The sequence below is a fragment of the Rhipicephalus microplus genome, chromosome 5 (genome assembly GCF_043290135.1).
Source record: "Rhipicephalus microplus isolate Deutch F79 chromosome 5, USDA_Rmic, whole genome shotgun sequence".
NCBI lineage: Eukaryota > Metazoa > Arthropoda > Arachnida > Ixodida > Ixodidae > Rhipicephalus > Rhipicephalus microplus.
In genome coordinates, this window is record NC_134704.1 from 4,537,579 (window position 1) to 4,553,519 (window position 15,941).

General features: G+C 45.5%; 1 protein-coding gene and 1 long non-coding RNA gene across 2 annotated transcripts; one reads left to right on the plus strand and one right to left on the minus strand.

Annotated features, from left to right (window-relative positions):
• Window positions 1-7,398: 7,398 nt before the first annotated feature.
• On the minus strand, window positions 7,399-9,767 carry LOC142817645 (uncharacterized). Its single transcript, XR_012895271.1, has 2 exons — window positions 9,397-9,767; window positions 7,399-8,066 (listed from the first exon to the last, which is right to left on the minus strand). It is a non-coding gene; the product is annotated as an uncharacterized LOC142817645 (long non-coding RNA).
• A 174-nt stretch (window positions 9,768-9,941) lies between these two features.
• On the plus strand, window positions 9,942-11,328 carry LOC119175099 (uncharacterized). The gene is made up of 2 exons (XM_037426331.2): window positions 9,942-10,113; window positions 10,329-11,328. The coding sequence occupies exon 2, from the start codon at window positions 10,347-10,349 to the stop codon at window positions 10,890-10,892; it is 546 nt and encodes a 181-aa protein (XP_037282228.1). The 5' UTR covers window positions 9,942-10,113; window positions 10,329-10,346; the 3' UTR covers window positions 10,893-11,328.
• Window positions 11,329-15,941: the final 4,613 nt, after the last annotated feature.

Sequence of the window (15,941 nt, forward strand, 5' to 3'; positions counted from 1 at the left end):
ATAAATTTTATCGTGTTCGAATTCAGTAGATTGGCGTGTCATACTTCAAGGGCTATGGCATCCTGTGCTAGACATGAATGATGGGCAGGTAGACGACCCAGTCGTTGAGCAATTCGTATTTTGTGACACCTGGCTGTTTCTTCGGCGTTATGAAACGCTTTCTTATTCCTTTCCCGACATCAAGTCTGCCTATGGCCACTTTAGAAACAAGTTACAGGCACTGGCGTGGCTCAGTAGTAAAATACTGGACAGGCACGCAGCGGACCTGGGTTGGAATCCCATTGTGTTATTGGTGTTCTTTATTTACGGAGCTTTTTTTCTCTATACTGGTTAGGGGTGGCGGCGGACAACTACGGCGTCGCAAGCGACCTGTGTTTTGACCTCATAACAACTGTCGCTGTAAAAAAAATTAGTACTGAAGGATATCAATTCGCAACGTATGTTTACACAGTTGCCTCACAGCAGAAGTGATCAGTTAGAAGATGCAAGTAAAGTGTAAGTTTCACTCCCATGCAACCATAAGCCCTTGGCGAACAACAGTGCAGCGTGTGTACAAACTCTTTTTATTAGGGGAGGGGGGGAGGGGGGGTCTTTCACCTTTTCACGTACTCGTTTGTGAAGCACCTGGATATACAGGGAAAACGATGCTTGGAAAACTTTCAATCATTCCTCTGATGATACGTTCTGCTCCATTATCTGGTCATCGAAATTCCGAGAAGCATTAATACATTTTGAAAGGTCCCATTGGTACTGCTGCGTACGATGTCGTACTCTTCTTTTTCAGCTGTTAATTGTACCTTGTTTGTGATTTTTTTCAATTTTGTTTTATTTTTTGTTTTTTTTTCCTGTACCATTCTTTTGTGGGTGAAGTTCAGTGGTGGCGGGATTTTGACAGCTCCATCAATTAGAGGCGCTTTAGGCGAAAGTGTACTTCCCTGAATGTTCAGAGAAGCTCGTTTCCTTTTTCTCCTACATAAACAGAAGCATATCGCAACATATCAGAAAGACTGGGAGCATAGTGCTTATGCAAATACAAGAAGCTCCAAATCCCAGAAATGCAGAGCCGGTGCTACATTAGCTAACTTTCGAAAGCGAAGCGCTCACTTCTGTTAGGCACACTCGCGTACTGGCTTTTGTAAGTGCGCATTGAAACGATGCAAACACGGTAGTAATTTTATGAGCCCGTCGTCTCGTTATTTACCTTGTCTCACCGAAGCAGCATGCTTCAACATGTGTTCTAAACAAAAGTCGTCATTATTATTCTTTTTGACGCTTAACCTTCTTCCCTCATAGCGCACTCTCATTTGCTGCGTATTACGACGTCTTCGGAACCCTGAAACGCACAAAAAGTTATTTAAAGTATCTCTGTGCATCCGGACGCCAAAAGGAAGTATATGTAGTCGCGAAAGCAGTCGTAGTCATGAAAATATGCGAGGAAAAGCGAGCGGGCGAAGCGTGCCTACTTGCACATCAAAAGTTTTACCAGGTGTCCGCTTCACACGATTCGCGCAGACAAATGCTACCCAAGAGCCCACCATCGTCGTTTTTTAAAGTCATCACAGACATGTTCAAAACCATCTTGTTCAATTAGAGGCATCACACGCAACATCACTGGCATTAAAACAACGCGAAAGCCACGTACGCCACAATGCGCCCATCCGCTTTCTGCCCTGAGCAATATGGCGGCGGTCAGCTTCAGCCACAGAGCCCCTCCGTCACTCCAGAAGGTTTAGTATAACCTCCTTGATGGTGCCACCGCTAGAGTTTCCCAAAATTAAATAGAGGGCACTCTGGCGCTGTGATCATTCAGCGACCATGGGAATGATAGGTAGTACACACCATAGTTTCCCAAAATGAACTAGAGGGCACTCTGGCGCTGCGATCGTTCAGCGACCATGGGACTCATGGGTAGTACACACATTTGCCTAGTCTTCGTACTTGCAGGCGGCAAATCGCACTTGTGGCTTCGTTTATTGCTGGTTACGGTTTTGTTTTGAAAGAAAGAACAAACCCTTTTGAACTTAGTAACTTGATCAAAATGTTAAGCTTAAAATAATAAGGTTGTGAAGCGCAAACGATGAACAATTGCTAATTTATATTTTCGTGAAAAAACAGCTCCAAGCCACACGAACACACACGGGGCTAGAAGCAGGCCAGAAGTACGAAAATTAGACAAATGTGTGCACTACCAACGCCTCCTAGATTTCCCGTGCTTGCCAGATTATCGGCGGTCACTTGGGAAGTGGCGGTCGTCGAACTACAGTGGTAACGCTACTCAAGTAGGGGTGTCTTCAAATAGGTTTTTACGTTTTTGAAGCGTTTGTACAATAAAAATAACGTAAAAAAGTTTTAGAAAAGCAAAAACGTAACTATAATTAATCCTACGTAAGTAACGCCGTCATTCAGCAGGCAACTTTTTAAGTACAAGGTATCCTATAAAATTAGTAGCAAACGCCGAAATTGCCGATCTCAAAGGCCAATTACAAAGACCCTTATCCCTGCGTAGGCAGCGCCGCCATAGATGACCAGCGTTTCGCGCTCATCCGGCAGGCACAGAAAGTCTAGGAGGCGTTGGAACTACCCATCATTCCCATGCTCGCTGAAGCGCCGTGTGTTGCAGCTCCCATAGACACTAGCGCCAGAGTTCCCTCTAGTGTATATTAAGAAACTCTATGTTGCCACCACGACCTACTGTACTCCTGACCTGCCCAGCTGGCTGCGGTCTACGGAGCTGCCGGCGCTCCGTAGACCGTGAGGGCAAAGTAGACTTTAAGTGGGTAGAATTAACTAGAAGGAGGTTACTGATTGGTGGCTAAAGTCAAAGCACGAGTGAAAATTAAACCATTCACTGCAAAGTACGAATCCTCAATCTCACCACTTAAGGGGAAAAAAATGAAGATAGTTTTTGTTTCATTAAGTATTACGGCTCGATGGCGCTAGCCACCACCCAATCTAAAAGTGTACAGCCAACGTCTCCTCTAAACAATGCCTAGGGAATGGCTCGCGCTCCCAGCGGAGTTGGCCTGCCTGGATGGATGGATGGATGGATGTGGCTGTACCCTTTAGATCGGGCGGCGGCTAACGCCACCTAGCCGTAATACTTAGTGAACTAACCATTACATTTATCTTTTTTTTTTCCTTTAAATAATGAAGTTGAGGATTCGTACTTCGCAGTGAAGGGTTTAATTTTCACTCGTGCGTTGACTTTAGCCACCAATCAGATAACCTCCTTCTAGTTAAGTCTACCCGCTTAAAATCTATTTTGCCCTCGCTGTCCCTAAATCCCAGTGCTTTGAAAAACTCTGCGCCATCATCCTGAACTATAGGGTGAAGCCCTTTACAGAACATTATCAAGTGTTCGGCCGTTTCTTCTTCCTCTCCACACGCACTGCATACTGTGTCTACCCCTTCGTATTTGGCCCGATATGTCTTGGTTCGCAGTACTCCCGTCCTGGCCTCAAACAGTAGAGAACTACCCCGAGTATTATCATAGATCCTTTCCTTGGCAATCTCCTGCTTAAAAGTTCGATATATCTCTAGTGCGGACTTCTTAATCATGCCCATTCTCCACATGTGAGTCTCCGTTTCCTTCACTTTCTTCTTAACCGATAGTTCTTTTTGGTTTGGCCACCTGCTGTTTTCTAAGTATTTACCAGTCAACTTCCTGGTTCGCTTCCTCCATTTTGTATCGATATTCTTCATGTACAAGTAGCTGAAAACCTTCCTAGCCCAACGCTCTTCCCCCATTTCTCTCAATCGCTTCTCAAATTTTATCTTGCTGCTAGCTTCCCTGCCCTCAAATGATGTCCATCCCATATCACCTTGTACACCCTGATTTGGTGTATTCCCGTGAGCTCCTAAAGCAAGCCTACCTATTCCACGTTGCTTAATTTCTAATCTTGCTTGAACTTCTGATCTCATGCACAAGACCGCATTGCCGAACGTCAGCCCAGGAACCATGACCCCTTTCCATATTCCTCTCACAACATCATACCTATTGTAATTCCACAGTGCCCTATTTTTCATGACTGCTGCATTCCTGTTACCTTTAGTCGTCACGTATATTTCGTGTTCCCTCAGATACTCAGTCCCATTGCTTATCCATACGCCCAGATATTTGTATTTATCTGTTATCTCTAGCGTGACCTCCTGTATTCTAAGCTCACTACCTTCGTTGTCATTGAAAATAATGACTGCTGATTTTTCCTTACTGAATCTAAAATCTAACCTATCTCCCTCATTACCGCAGATGTCCATCAATCTCCGCAAATCTTGCTTGTTGTTGGCCATTAGCACTATATCATCTGCGTACGTCAATGCTCGGAGTGCCTGTTCAAAGAGTTTTCCTTGTTTGACTAAAGAGAGGTTGAAGCCCAGTCCACTTCCCTTTAATTTTGCCTCTAATCCTTGTAGGTACATCATGAATAATAAGGGTGACTGGGGGCACCCCTGCCTAAGCCCCCGTTTTACCTCTGCAGGCTTGGATACCTGTTTTTCCCACTTTATAACTACCTTGTTACCTTTATAGATACCCTTTAAAAGATTAGTGACTACATGTTCCACGCCTAGTGTGTCCAGTATTCCCCACAATTCCTCTTGAACCACGCTATCGTACGCTCCCTTGATATCCAAAAATGCTAGCCACAGGGGCCTGTGTTCCTTTTCTTCTATTTCGATGCACTCAGTGAGAACAGATTGTCTTCCAACCTCCTGTGTTTCCGAAACCCATTCTGCAGTTCCCCCAGCAACCCCTCATCCTCTATCCACGACTGCAGTCTTTCCTTTATAATCTGCATCGCCAGCCTGTAGACCACTGATGTCACTGTTATAGTACGGTAGTTGTTTATGTCAGCTTTGTCCCCCTTTCCTTTATAGATCATGCTCATCCTGCTAAGTTTCCATCCATCGGGAACTTCACCATCGATTATTATTGTGCTCACTGCCTCTCTCAAAGCCTGCTTAGACTTCGGACCTAATGTCTTTATCAGCCTAATTGGAATGCCATCTGGGCCTGTTGATGTACTACTACGAACCCTTTTCTCAGCCCTTTCCCACTCTTGTTGTGAAAATGGAGTCATTGCACCACTTGATTCGTCCTTGTCTATTGTGGTGCATAAAGTACTTCTTTGTTGAAATTTTTCTGTCACCCTTGTCCTTATATATTCAATAGCTTCGCCCCCTTCTAGCCTAGCACCTTGGGCTGTAGTTATAAAACTCTGCTCTAAGCTCGTCTCATTTCTTAGGGAGTTTAGATGGTTCCAAAATTTCGCAGCTGCCTTTATATCTTTTTTATGTACTTCTGCCAGCCACTGAGCTCCCTTCCTTCTAATCTTTTCATTGATCAGAAGGGATGCATCCCTTCTACAGCTTAGAAAGTTTGCCCATTTTCTTTCAACATCATCTGTCGGTTCACCCCGCTGCTTAGCATGTCTGTGTTCCCTAGAGGCTTCCTGACGTTTTGCTATGGCTCTCTTAACTTCCTCATCCCACCAACTTTTGGGTTTGTGCATAGCCTCCTCTATAGCTTTGTGCCCGAGCGGTCGGTCCCTCAGCGCCGTCCCCCGAGCTATTATGGGATGCGAGCGCTCCTGGCGGAGCGCCGAGGCGCAAAACGAGAGAATGGATGGCAGCTATGGAGAAAAAACCGGCTTTGAGTAACTACCGAAAGGGCAAAAATGAAATAAGGAGGGAGGCATTTTACGATAATTCAAGGGGAAGCGCTTTACTGTTTGAAGCGAGATCGGGTTGCCTTAGAACGCGTAGTTATAAAGCAAGATTCAGTAAAGAAGAAGAACAATGCACATGCTGCGGGAAAGATAAGGAAACGGCGGAGCATGTTCTGATTGAATGTGGAGATATCCACCCAGGTGTACGTTTGGGCACGAGTCTACTGCAGACAGCAGCAGCTGCTCCACATCAGCACTCCTACAGCGATCGGCAAGAGCAGCGCAGAATGACGGTGAAGCATTTCCAGCAGAATCAACCACGATCCTCGAGGAGAGCCTCGACAGGGGGAAGACGTTGCTCCCAACGCCAGATGTTGCTGCACTAGCAATGGTTGGTGGCTATATTGCAAGAACAGTCCACGAAACCATTTCCTGTGATGAATGCTTCACTTTGGTGACTAAACCAAACACCTCTGCGCCATCGGATGCATTAATTAGGCACCAGGACAGAGGTGGACTCCTGTATCCGTCAACTGAGCTCGTAATGGTTCTAAATTCTCTAAAGAATTACGCGGAAGTTTTCCTCGCAAGAGCGAGAAAGATGAATCAGCCACTGAAGGCTGCCGTTGACAACGCCGCGCAAATACTACAGAAACGTGACAAACTCAAGTGCTCGACCCCGGGACATCATAAAAAACTTTTGGAGGTTGTGCTCGTGAAGTTTCTCCGCCCACTTTTTCTGAACTTCGCGACGAGTGTGACTGACAAACACGACTTGGCAAAAGATTTTCATGTCAAACCATTGTCTCGAAAAGTGCTCAAGCTTTGAGCGCGAAATCAAATAACAAAGCTCACATTGCATTCTGCATACAGTGCTTGTGTTAAAAATTTGGTGTGTGCGCACTTCTTAACGTATACGCATAATCCAATGCAATGTAGACGGTTTCTAGACCGTCATAAACGCAAGCGTGCATAGGCCGCGTCGTCTGCTGTTATTATGGGATCGGTGCGGCATCTGGCGGCGAGCGCCAAAACTATAAGGGACGGATGGCGCGTATGTATTTAGCGCTAATGCGCGGGCACGAAAAAATATAGGAGGCTATGGTTTGTGTCTTCAGTTTTGAGCAAGCGCCGCGCGGTGGCGCTCGCGACCGAAACTATTATTATGGCAGCGGACGGTACCAGCTACCAGCTAAGCGTTTTTCATCTGCGGCCCATAGGGGCGCGTCAGTCGAGAGTTGTTTGAGACCTGCAATTGTACACCGCTGTTTCGGAGGCTATGCAAAGTGTTGCGTTGTTGCACCGTCCGCCACAGGTGACGCTAGCGACCAAAAACATTTTAAAATAAAGGAGAGAAAGGGAGTAGCAGCCGTTTTTCTTCTCATGCGGCAGGCATCTTCTAGAGGAGGCGTTGGTACAGCCATATACATCCATCCATTGATGCGCCGGCTCGGATGCCGAACTTCGCCGCCTAGGGGGTGCTCGAGTTACCCCAGCGTAGCGCTGGTGGATGCATGGAAATGCGTGGGTTACCGCCGGTTCGAGAAGAATTTCATCATGCATTGAGTAAATATGGCGGGTATCTTGAATCTTTTTATTTCATGTGACTTTGAGAATCTTCTTTTGCATTTTAGTTGACATATCAGTGCAATATTTTTCAAACAGGACCGCAAATCAGACACAAACACATGTATCGGTGTGAAAAACAACAAATAATGATGACAGAGACAGGTTGTAAAAAGTTCTGGCCCACCAAATGTTTATTTAACTCATGATACTGGCTGTACGTGTATACATTGGTAGACTTGGCGCACACTCAGCTGGATTGAATTTACTGTCAGGACAAGAAAGAGCAAGGACTATATGACATTTGACAGTGGCCGCGGCATCCGGCGCGCATAGAAAACAACCCAATACAGACAATTTTGCGCATAAATACCTTCGTATAAAATAGCAAATGTAGATCGCAGGTACATGAATAATCATTAAAAAACACTCTGAAACTGTTTTGAAACGAAACAGCACCAACAGCAAACAACTTTACCTGCAAGACTGCAGCGTTTGCTTTTTTGGAGAAAAGATTAATTTCTGCAACTTCACGGTTCAGCTTGGCTATTTGCGCTTTTAATTCAGCATTATTTCTTGCCATGGTGTGGCATTTCCGGCGCGATGATTTTGCAGAAGTCATCACACGGCGCATCTTCTGGCTGGTTATAGTTGTTTGCGTGGTCAAGGAGCGCCAGTCTTTTTTTTTTTTACTTTGTCGCCAGGTGCAGTTTCAGGTGGTTTAAAGGGTGCATAAAGTCTGAGGATGTTCCCGCAGTTGTGTTTGCGGATGGTATTGATGACATGTCGCTCGATGTCATGCTCTGCTGCGCCGGGGCTGAACTTGTTTTCTTCCTGCATTGAAAAATTGCGTTCTGTTATACGCCTTTCCTTGAAATTCGTTTTCATTGGTCCAATTTGTATGCAAGAGCCGTGGGGAGACGCCGAGCATTAAACATTGTTAGTCACTTTTTTTTCTTTGGGCAGGGTCCATGTTCCTGAACATTTGAACATTTCAAGGTGCGTCGGACTTTTGCCACGGGCGGCACCATGTACTTTGGGTAGTGTGAAAACACTGATGGCACAGCATCCGCTTTCAGTCTTTTTATCTTTAGTCCCGGCTTATAGTCGGTAGGAGCAAAGTGCACACCTTCGACCTGTCATTTGGGAGCCAAACTTTATTGCCAGCACCTTGAAAGGGAGAAATTGATTCGTGGGGTTGAACATCCCAAAACCACCATTTGATTATGACAGACGCCGTAGTGGAGGGCTCCGGAAATTTTGACCACCTGGGGTTCTTTAACGTGCACCTAAATCTGAGTACACGGGCCTACAACATTTCCGCCTCCATCGAAAATGCAGCCGCCGCAGCCTGGAATCGAACCCGCGACCTGCGGGTCAGCAGCCGAGTACTTTAGCCACTAGACCACCGTGGCGGGGCAGACAGGAAGAAGATGAACACTCAGTTAATTATTTTGGATAAATTACAAAACTTTTTGTTCTTTTTTAAGGAGTATATCATGCAATTAGAAGTTTATACCATGGTGGCGAAGTGAATAAAACACAGTTATGAAGTGAGCGTATGACTTCACCTCGTTAACCATGTGACACACGTAACTGGCTGAGATACATTAGCACTAAATAAAACGAATGACCACAAGAAAGATGACAAGGACACACGCTACTCACAACTTTTCATTAGGGGAAAAGTTTTCACGTATATGTCCTTTTGTCATGCATGCGCGTAGACGGGTAAACTAACACGTTTATATCAGATGCAGTAGCACATAAATTCAAGTTCGAGGTCTAACTAAGCGACAGAGGATATATATATTCACTTATGCAACGATCTCTGCTCTTTTTGGTAATGTAATTAAACTACCAAAGCAATCTCGAAGAAGCTGCTTCTTCCCACAAAGGGTGTGTTTGAAAACCTAGTTGCATAACCACACGTAGTGACATGGCTTTTCTTTTTTTTTTTGGCAAATAAAAAGTTGTGAGTATAGCACGTCGTCATTTACTTTCTTGAGGTTGTTGGTTTATTTATTTTTTTTGCGCTAATATGCGTCTCAGTCTGTCATGCACCACCAACCAGCCCCGCAACTTACTCTTTTAAAGACACGTAGTCATTTACAACCAATTATATTTTCAGCATGCCAGACAACCCCTAATTGAGCAGACTTACCCTTTCTAGAAATCACCTTGTTCCATTTTTCACCAACCTCGGTCACTGGAAACTCTTGAAAAGTGACATCAGAAGTCTTGCCTTGCCTTGATTCGCATAAAGGCACGCAGCACACCACCATCGTGATGGTTCATTCGCACCAAGAAACCTCGCTTCCCTGGTGTACAAACTGCACCTGCCTGCACGCTTCTATCGCAGCTCGGCACGAGGAGACGATGGCAAAAAATCGTCATTATATTTTTAAGTTTATTGAAAAAGAGGCTTTTATTCATTTTTTTTCAATCGTCCAGGTGTATGCACGCGTAAACATTGCTGCTTTTCTCCCAATGTCGTGCGAGCGAACGACAAAAAAAAAAAAAAAAACGCAGCGGCTTATGTTTTGGTCGTCAGCAACCGGTGCGGATGGGGTAAGTTGTAGCGCCACAAAGCACATAGCGGCAGGCGCCAGTTTCAGAAAGGGCGCGCTGGCGCTTCGCTTGCTGGGCAGGTTAGTACAATACAGTAGGTCGTGGTTGCCACCCTCCACCATTAAAAAGCGCTGGTGAACGGCACACAGGTTTTCCGGCCTAGCTTTTCCTCTAGAGTCTGTTTTTTAACTAAACGATTCCGCAGGCTCGTCATAAAGTAACACAAACAAAACTTTTTATATATTACTCTATGGGCTCGTTGAATGCCGCGTCTCATGCGTGGCTTCCAGAGCCGTGATCGCCTGTGCTGGTACGTTACACTTTATCGAGCCCGCGGGTGTGTTGCGTAATGTTTATATATGTAATGGAGCCGCGTACGGTTGCTGCGCGTGTTCAAACGGCCCTGCGCGATTAGTTTTCAGCATGCTTCGTTTCTCACCGCTGTCAAATCACTTTGTTCAAAATTTAAGCTAGACACATATTAACAACTCCCTTTGAGGTTGCTGTTTGATTGTGTTCTTTCAGGATGTTTGTTTCGAGAAAATGGCGAGCATTCATCTGCATCATGAAACTCCTGGCTGCTGCCCGATAGCTCGGCAGACAGCGTCGGCGAGTAGACCGTTGGACGCCCTAGATGCGTCTTTGCTCGAACTGGGAATGCTGAGTGCCGTCACGGACTCCCGCCGGGACTACCTGCTCGAGAAGCGCGGTGCCGACTCCGGGCCGCACCCTTCGGGGCTGTGTGTGCTGGCCATGAATTCCGCCTACATTGCAGACTTATCGTACGTGGCCGCGGCGTCCAGTCCCCCTTCGGAGACGGTGCCACTGCTCACCCTGCGGCGTATTCGGGCCCTTCGCAGGCGACAGTACCAGCCGTACGACTACCCGTGGCGGCAACGGTTAGTGGAAATGCTGAGGACCAAAGAAGCTCCGTGTCTCGGCGCGAACAAGTCGAACCCAGGCAGTCCGTCCAAGTTGGCAGCAGGAATCGTCCGCTCCAAGTCACTGGACGACCTCCAATGGGCATGCGGGGGCACCGACATCGTGGAAACAGTGTCGCGCAAGATAAGCAACCTGCATTTCGGCTAGGACCACGTGTCGCTTTGGGATGATGAACGAATGTTTTTGCGCGATGGTTGCAAACTCTGGAACTTTTGACACAAGTGGTTAGGATATTTATTGGTTACTTTTTGCAGCATTCAACTGAGCATTGCAAATAATTAAGTTGGTCAGGCTCTGTGTACCTGAAAGGTGGTTGCTGCAGCATGATGGTTTTGCTACTGCGGCCACATTTTCTCTCTTCTGGGACGTTCCTTTGAATTCACTCAAACTGAAGGAATAAATGTTTTAGCGCAGGTTTAGAGACACAGTACTCCGCTCGCTTCACCTAACCTGACCACAAGTGTCTGGCTGCACGGATAAGCTGCAAATAAATTCATCTTTTTCAAGATTCCGTGCTTGGTGCATGTTTAGTAATTTTGGCAACATGGAGCCCTTTCTAATTAAATAAATGAGATAACCTTCATACGTTGTTCAAGTTTAATACCACCGAGACAATGACTTTGAAGAAATAATTTGCACTGTTGTGCATTTCCTCAGTGTTTGTTCAGATGTTTACCTTGGCATCATGACCACAAGTATGCTAGTGAAATGGATGCTTTCAAAAGCTGTTGTGTGTGAAAAAGTAAAGTATCGTCCTTTGCTTTTAGTACTTCCTGCGGAATTGGCACTTTTAATTAGATTCTGGCACAAAGCTGCCTTAATTTCAGCTGACCTAAAAGTTTACACTTGCATATTGATCATCTTCTTCCATGCAAATACTAAATGTGCTTCATGCTGAACTAGTAATAGTGGCAAAAAAGTAAGCATTATAAAAATAACAGAATATAGAGTAGTCGGCCTTGCAAAATGAAGTTGAAATGAGTTGGAGTGAAATTTTCATCTTATAACTTAATCGTAGAAAATTACCTAAACGTGCTATTGCAGTTTGATATTTTGCAAGGTGGTTAAATGAATGCTATGCAACTAATGAGTATAGCTGAGTTTATTTTCTTTTGGTCTTTGTCACATGTAATGCAGTGGCCCTGTTTATACAGTGCGTTTGCCTTAATTGTGTCAAGTTGTGATGCGTGTGCACCCAGGAAGAAAAGAGCAGACACATACTGAATAGCTAAATGTGCAGTAAAATGTTAACATCAGAACATGTTGACACATCACTTCTTTTAGGTACGTGTGCATTGGCGTGTTTTACAAATGAACTACACGATAAGAGGACACTGCAGTGAAGACGCACACTCCAAGTGCTGATAGTGCATGCTAAAACTCGATGATTGATTGATTGATTTGTGGGGTTTAACGTCCCAAAAAAACCATATGATTATGAGAGACGCCGTAGTGGAGGGCTCCGGAAATTTTGACCACCTGGGGTTCTTTAACGTGCACCCAAATCTGAGTACACGGGCCTACAACATTTCCGCCTCCAACGGAAATGCAGCCGCCGCAGCCGGGAATCGAACCCGCGACCTGCGGGTCAGCAGCCGAGTACCTTAGCCACTAGACCACCACGGCGGGGATGCTAAAACTCGACCTGAAGAGTCACACGTAATGTGGGTTGAAGGTGTGGCACATGTGTGCATATGAAAAAAAAAAAACTTGGGACGACGGTTAAGCTTCATTTTCAGCGGTACAATGAGATGGCATAATTGAGCCTAGCTTTGGTTTTCAGTGCATGCCTTGCCATAAGGAAACATAACAGTGGGCCTTCCAAACTATTCAGATTGCAAGTACAGTTAGGTATGCCATAATTGTTTTTTTTGTTAATAAGTACAGACGGGCCCATCCGTGGGACGCTGTTGCTCTCTCTGCTTTTGCTGCTGCTGATGAAGTTTTTTTCCTAAGCAGCTTCAAGCAAAAGCGTAGCTCTGCCCCGCCGAAAGCCTAGGTTCGATTCTAATTCGAACCCAAATTTTTTAGTATTTATTTTATTTCATCTTTCTCACTTTTGTTGACCACCGACAACATTTTTCACTCACAACCAACGATACCAAAACTAAGGCTTATCATGATATTGCTGCGAAACAAGCTCTTCAAAGACGAAAACATGTTGAAATAAAATTTCTGCATGTAGCATTTCTGCTGGTTCCAACAACAATACGGTATGCATTGATATTACTAGTTATTGTTTCTTTACTAAAGGAAATTTGTATATCTGAATATCTTCCCTCAAAATATAGGAACACCTGGAAAAAAAAGGTGAGTGAGAGCGTCTTGTGGACATTTGCTCAGCCATAAAGAATTTTTTTATATTCAGCTCATTTCCTTGTTGAGTATCTTAAAGGGGTACTGATGCGAAAACCTTGGCCTCACATTTTTCTGCTGCAATGCGTGGCTGGGGGCCTATTAGTCATGACATGACACATAGTTTGCTGCAAAACGTGACAGATAATTAATTACAGGCCCCTCATTATCAATCAGTCTCAGTTTCGGTTTGAGAGAGTTCCAAAAACTGGCTGCAACTGTCGCCACCTAGCGTGTGCAACTCTTGACCACGTCGGCACAGAAAGCTGTGACGCACTTCCGCACTGTCAGCATAAAAAAATTACTTTTGAATAGGAAACGGGGCTGGAATGTCGCCAAACACATGACTTTCTAAGCGTGCGCCACGCGCTCGCAGCCAGCCGCCGAGAAATATAGACTGCGGGAACTAACGCGGCAAAAGGAAAATAGCGGCTATGACGTCATCATAACTTATGTTGACCAGCGTGGTGACATGAGGGAAGTAGGGGGTCACCTCCGGGGTCCCCTCCGATGGTGTCTATAGTGCTACGGAGTCGGTCGCTCACGTAAACTTAAAAATGAATTTAAAATGCCTTCCAAGCTATATTCACTGTTGATATCTTGCCGATGATATACGAATGTTCACGAGAATCGACCGCGCAGGCTATCTCGGCTCGAAATTTTGTGTTAGTACCCCTTTAATAATTTTCAGTTCATCGCCACAATTTACTTTTCTTGGTGTCATTATTTTTTTTAACAATAATGTAATTTCTCCATTTGCTGGGCACTGTATGATTTTTGAACAAGAGGGACCAGTGGATGGTGAATGCATATCTGTCAAAAGCACATGGTTGCTAACTTACCATTACAACAACATAGCAATTAAATGGATCACTAAATGCGTTCATAGAAGATGCAGTAGCGGGGAAAATCTCATCCATAGCAGAGTTTAATGATGAAAGGATTAGTTTACACGAGTTTGCAGGTGAACAGAATGAAGTATAGAGGTGCCTTGGTATGTGCCATAGTGTTTCTTATTGAGTGTGGGCCTTTTGGTGTGGCATCTTGACAGGCCTTCTCCAAAAGATTGCAGGGAGACGAGTAGACAGAAGGGTGCTCTTTCTCGTGTTCGTGCTCTGCTTTTATTTTCAGACAGTGCACCAGTTCTCCCAGCAACCCATTTTGTTTGATTGGCTTTGTTGGGATGCTTGACACATGTGCATTGGATGCTGTGCACATAACAAGGACACTCTTGTGTGCCTGTTGGTGACATGCACAACTGCCACAGCCTTGCCCTTTCGTTGAGGGCCACCAACAGAAACGACTAGTTTTCTGCGAACACTAGCCTCTGAATTTGTTTAGATTATGAGAAATGCTCGGTAAACCAGGGGTGTTGCTGAAAACTGCATGCATGAAGCAGCCAGCCATCATCAACTCCTTTGAACAGTCGCAAATGACTTGACAGGGCACATTCTTTGTTGGCATGGGACAACTGCCCGGTTGACCAAGGGTTGTTCTGTGCGCATACAGTTGTGTAATGAGTGCTATTACAGACTGCTTTAAAGGCTCCGTAATGAAGGAGGCAATGGCTCACGACACCTTTGCTCTTTTCCAAGAAAAGAACTGTAGTTTGAACCAAAGCTATCTTGGTGAACTGTTAAATGGAGCAGCTGTTTAAGCTCAGAGAAGCCCGGCAGTATATCTCGAACATAAATCAATTTTCTGGGCATTTTCCCAATTTCGTTCTTATTAATAAGCTGCACGTGCTCTCTTCGTCCTTCTGCTTTCCTCCAAAAAAATATGTGTAGATTTGTCTAGTGAGGAATGCAATAACTAGGTTTCTTGGCGAGGTGGAATTTGAACCTTTGTAGCTACAATTCAAAACAAAGCGTCATGATTACTTGGCTATCCAGGCATGCTAGCAGAACAAGCATTTATGGCAATCAATATGAATGCTTTCATACCGGTACCAGGTCTCTGTACGTCCCCGAAGGTGGTCTATGTACCACTGTCCATTTCTGAGGCTCAATCCAGGCCTCGTCCACTGCTAACGCATTCACGGCTGTCGGCGTACTTCTGGAACCCATTGAATTCTGGCAGTTTGCGGATGGACGGCGAAGGTGGGCCAGCATGTGAGAATGCAGCGATCAATGATGCGAAGCAGCTCAAGTGGTGTAGGAGCTGCATGAGTGCACACCTGAGCTCTCTGCACTCATCAGGTAAGATGGCCTCAAGGTCTTGTGAGGCTGCTGCATCCAACATGGCATTATCGACACACAATTCCAGCACGATTGTAAGGACAAGCGCAGAGCTCGACGCTGTTAAGGCGTTGATCGTGGCGCGGAGTCGCGCAATGGTCCGCCACAGCTTCCTGGAGCTGTCGAACGAGGCACCGCAACAGGACTGGTTCATGTCCGCGGAGTATGCAGTGCTAGCATTACTCACGGCGGCGACACACACAACCAAGGAAGCCTGAACAGCATCCCTTGGATGTGTACCCGTCGTAAGAGTCCTAGGCCTGTGATCCGTGTCACAGAAATCATACGACATGTCTGCTGAGTATCCATTGCTAGCAGTACTCAGTGCAGTGACACGCGCGTCCAAGGAAGCCTGAGCAGCATCCCTTGTATGTGCATCCACTGTAAGGATTATAGTCCTGAGATCCGTGCCACAGGAAGCGTATGAGACGTCTCCAAATGACAGGACCTCGCGCGCCCTGTCATAAGAAAGTAGTAGCAGCATTCCTGTAAGGTCATACCTTGCAACCACCGAAGAGGCCTTGACGTTGTCTGCGTATGATTTCGTGGGCAGCTGCAGCGGTCGGGTAGTGAAGTCCATCATCGTGGATGGCATTTCAGATGG

Excerpts from the sequence above, each read along its gene's own strand:
- LOC119175099 (XM_037426331.2), top strand. The coding sequence starts at position 10,347 with ATGGCGAGCATTCATCTGCATCATGAAACTCCTGGCTGCTGCCCGATA.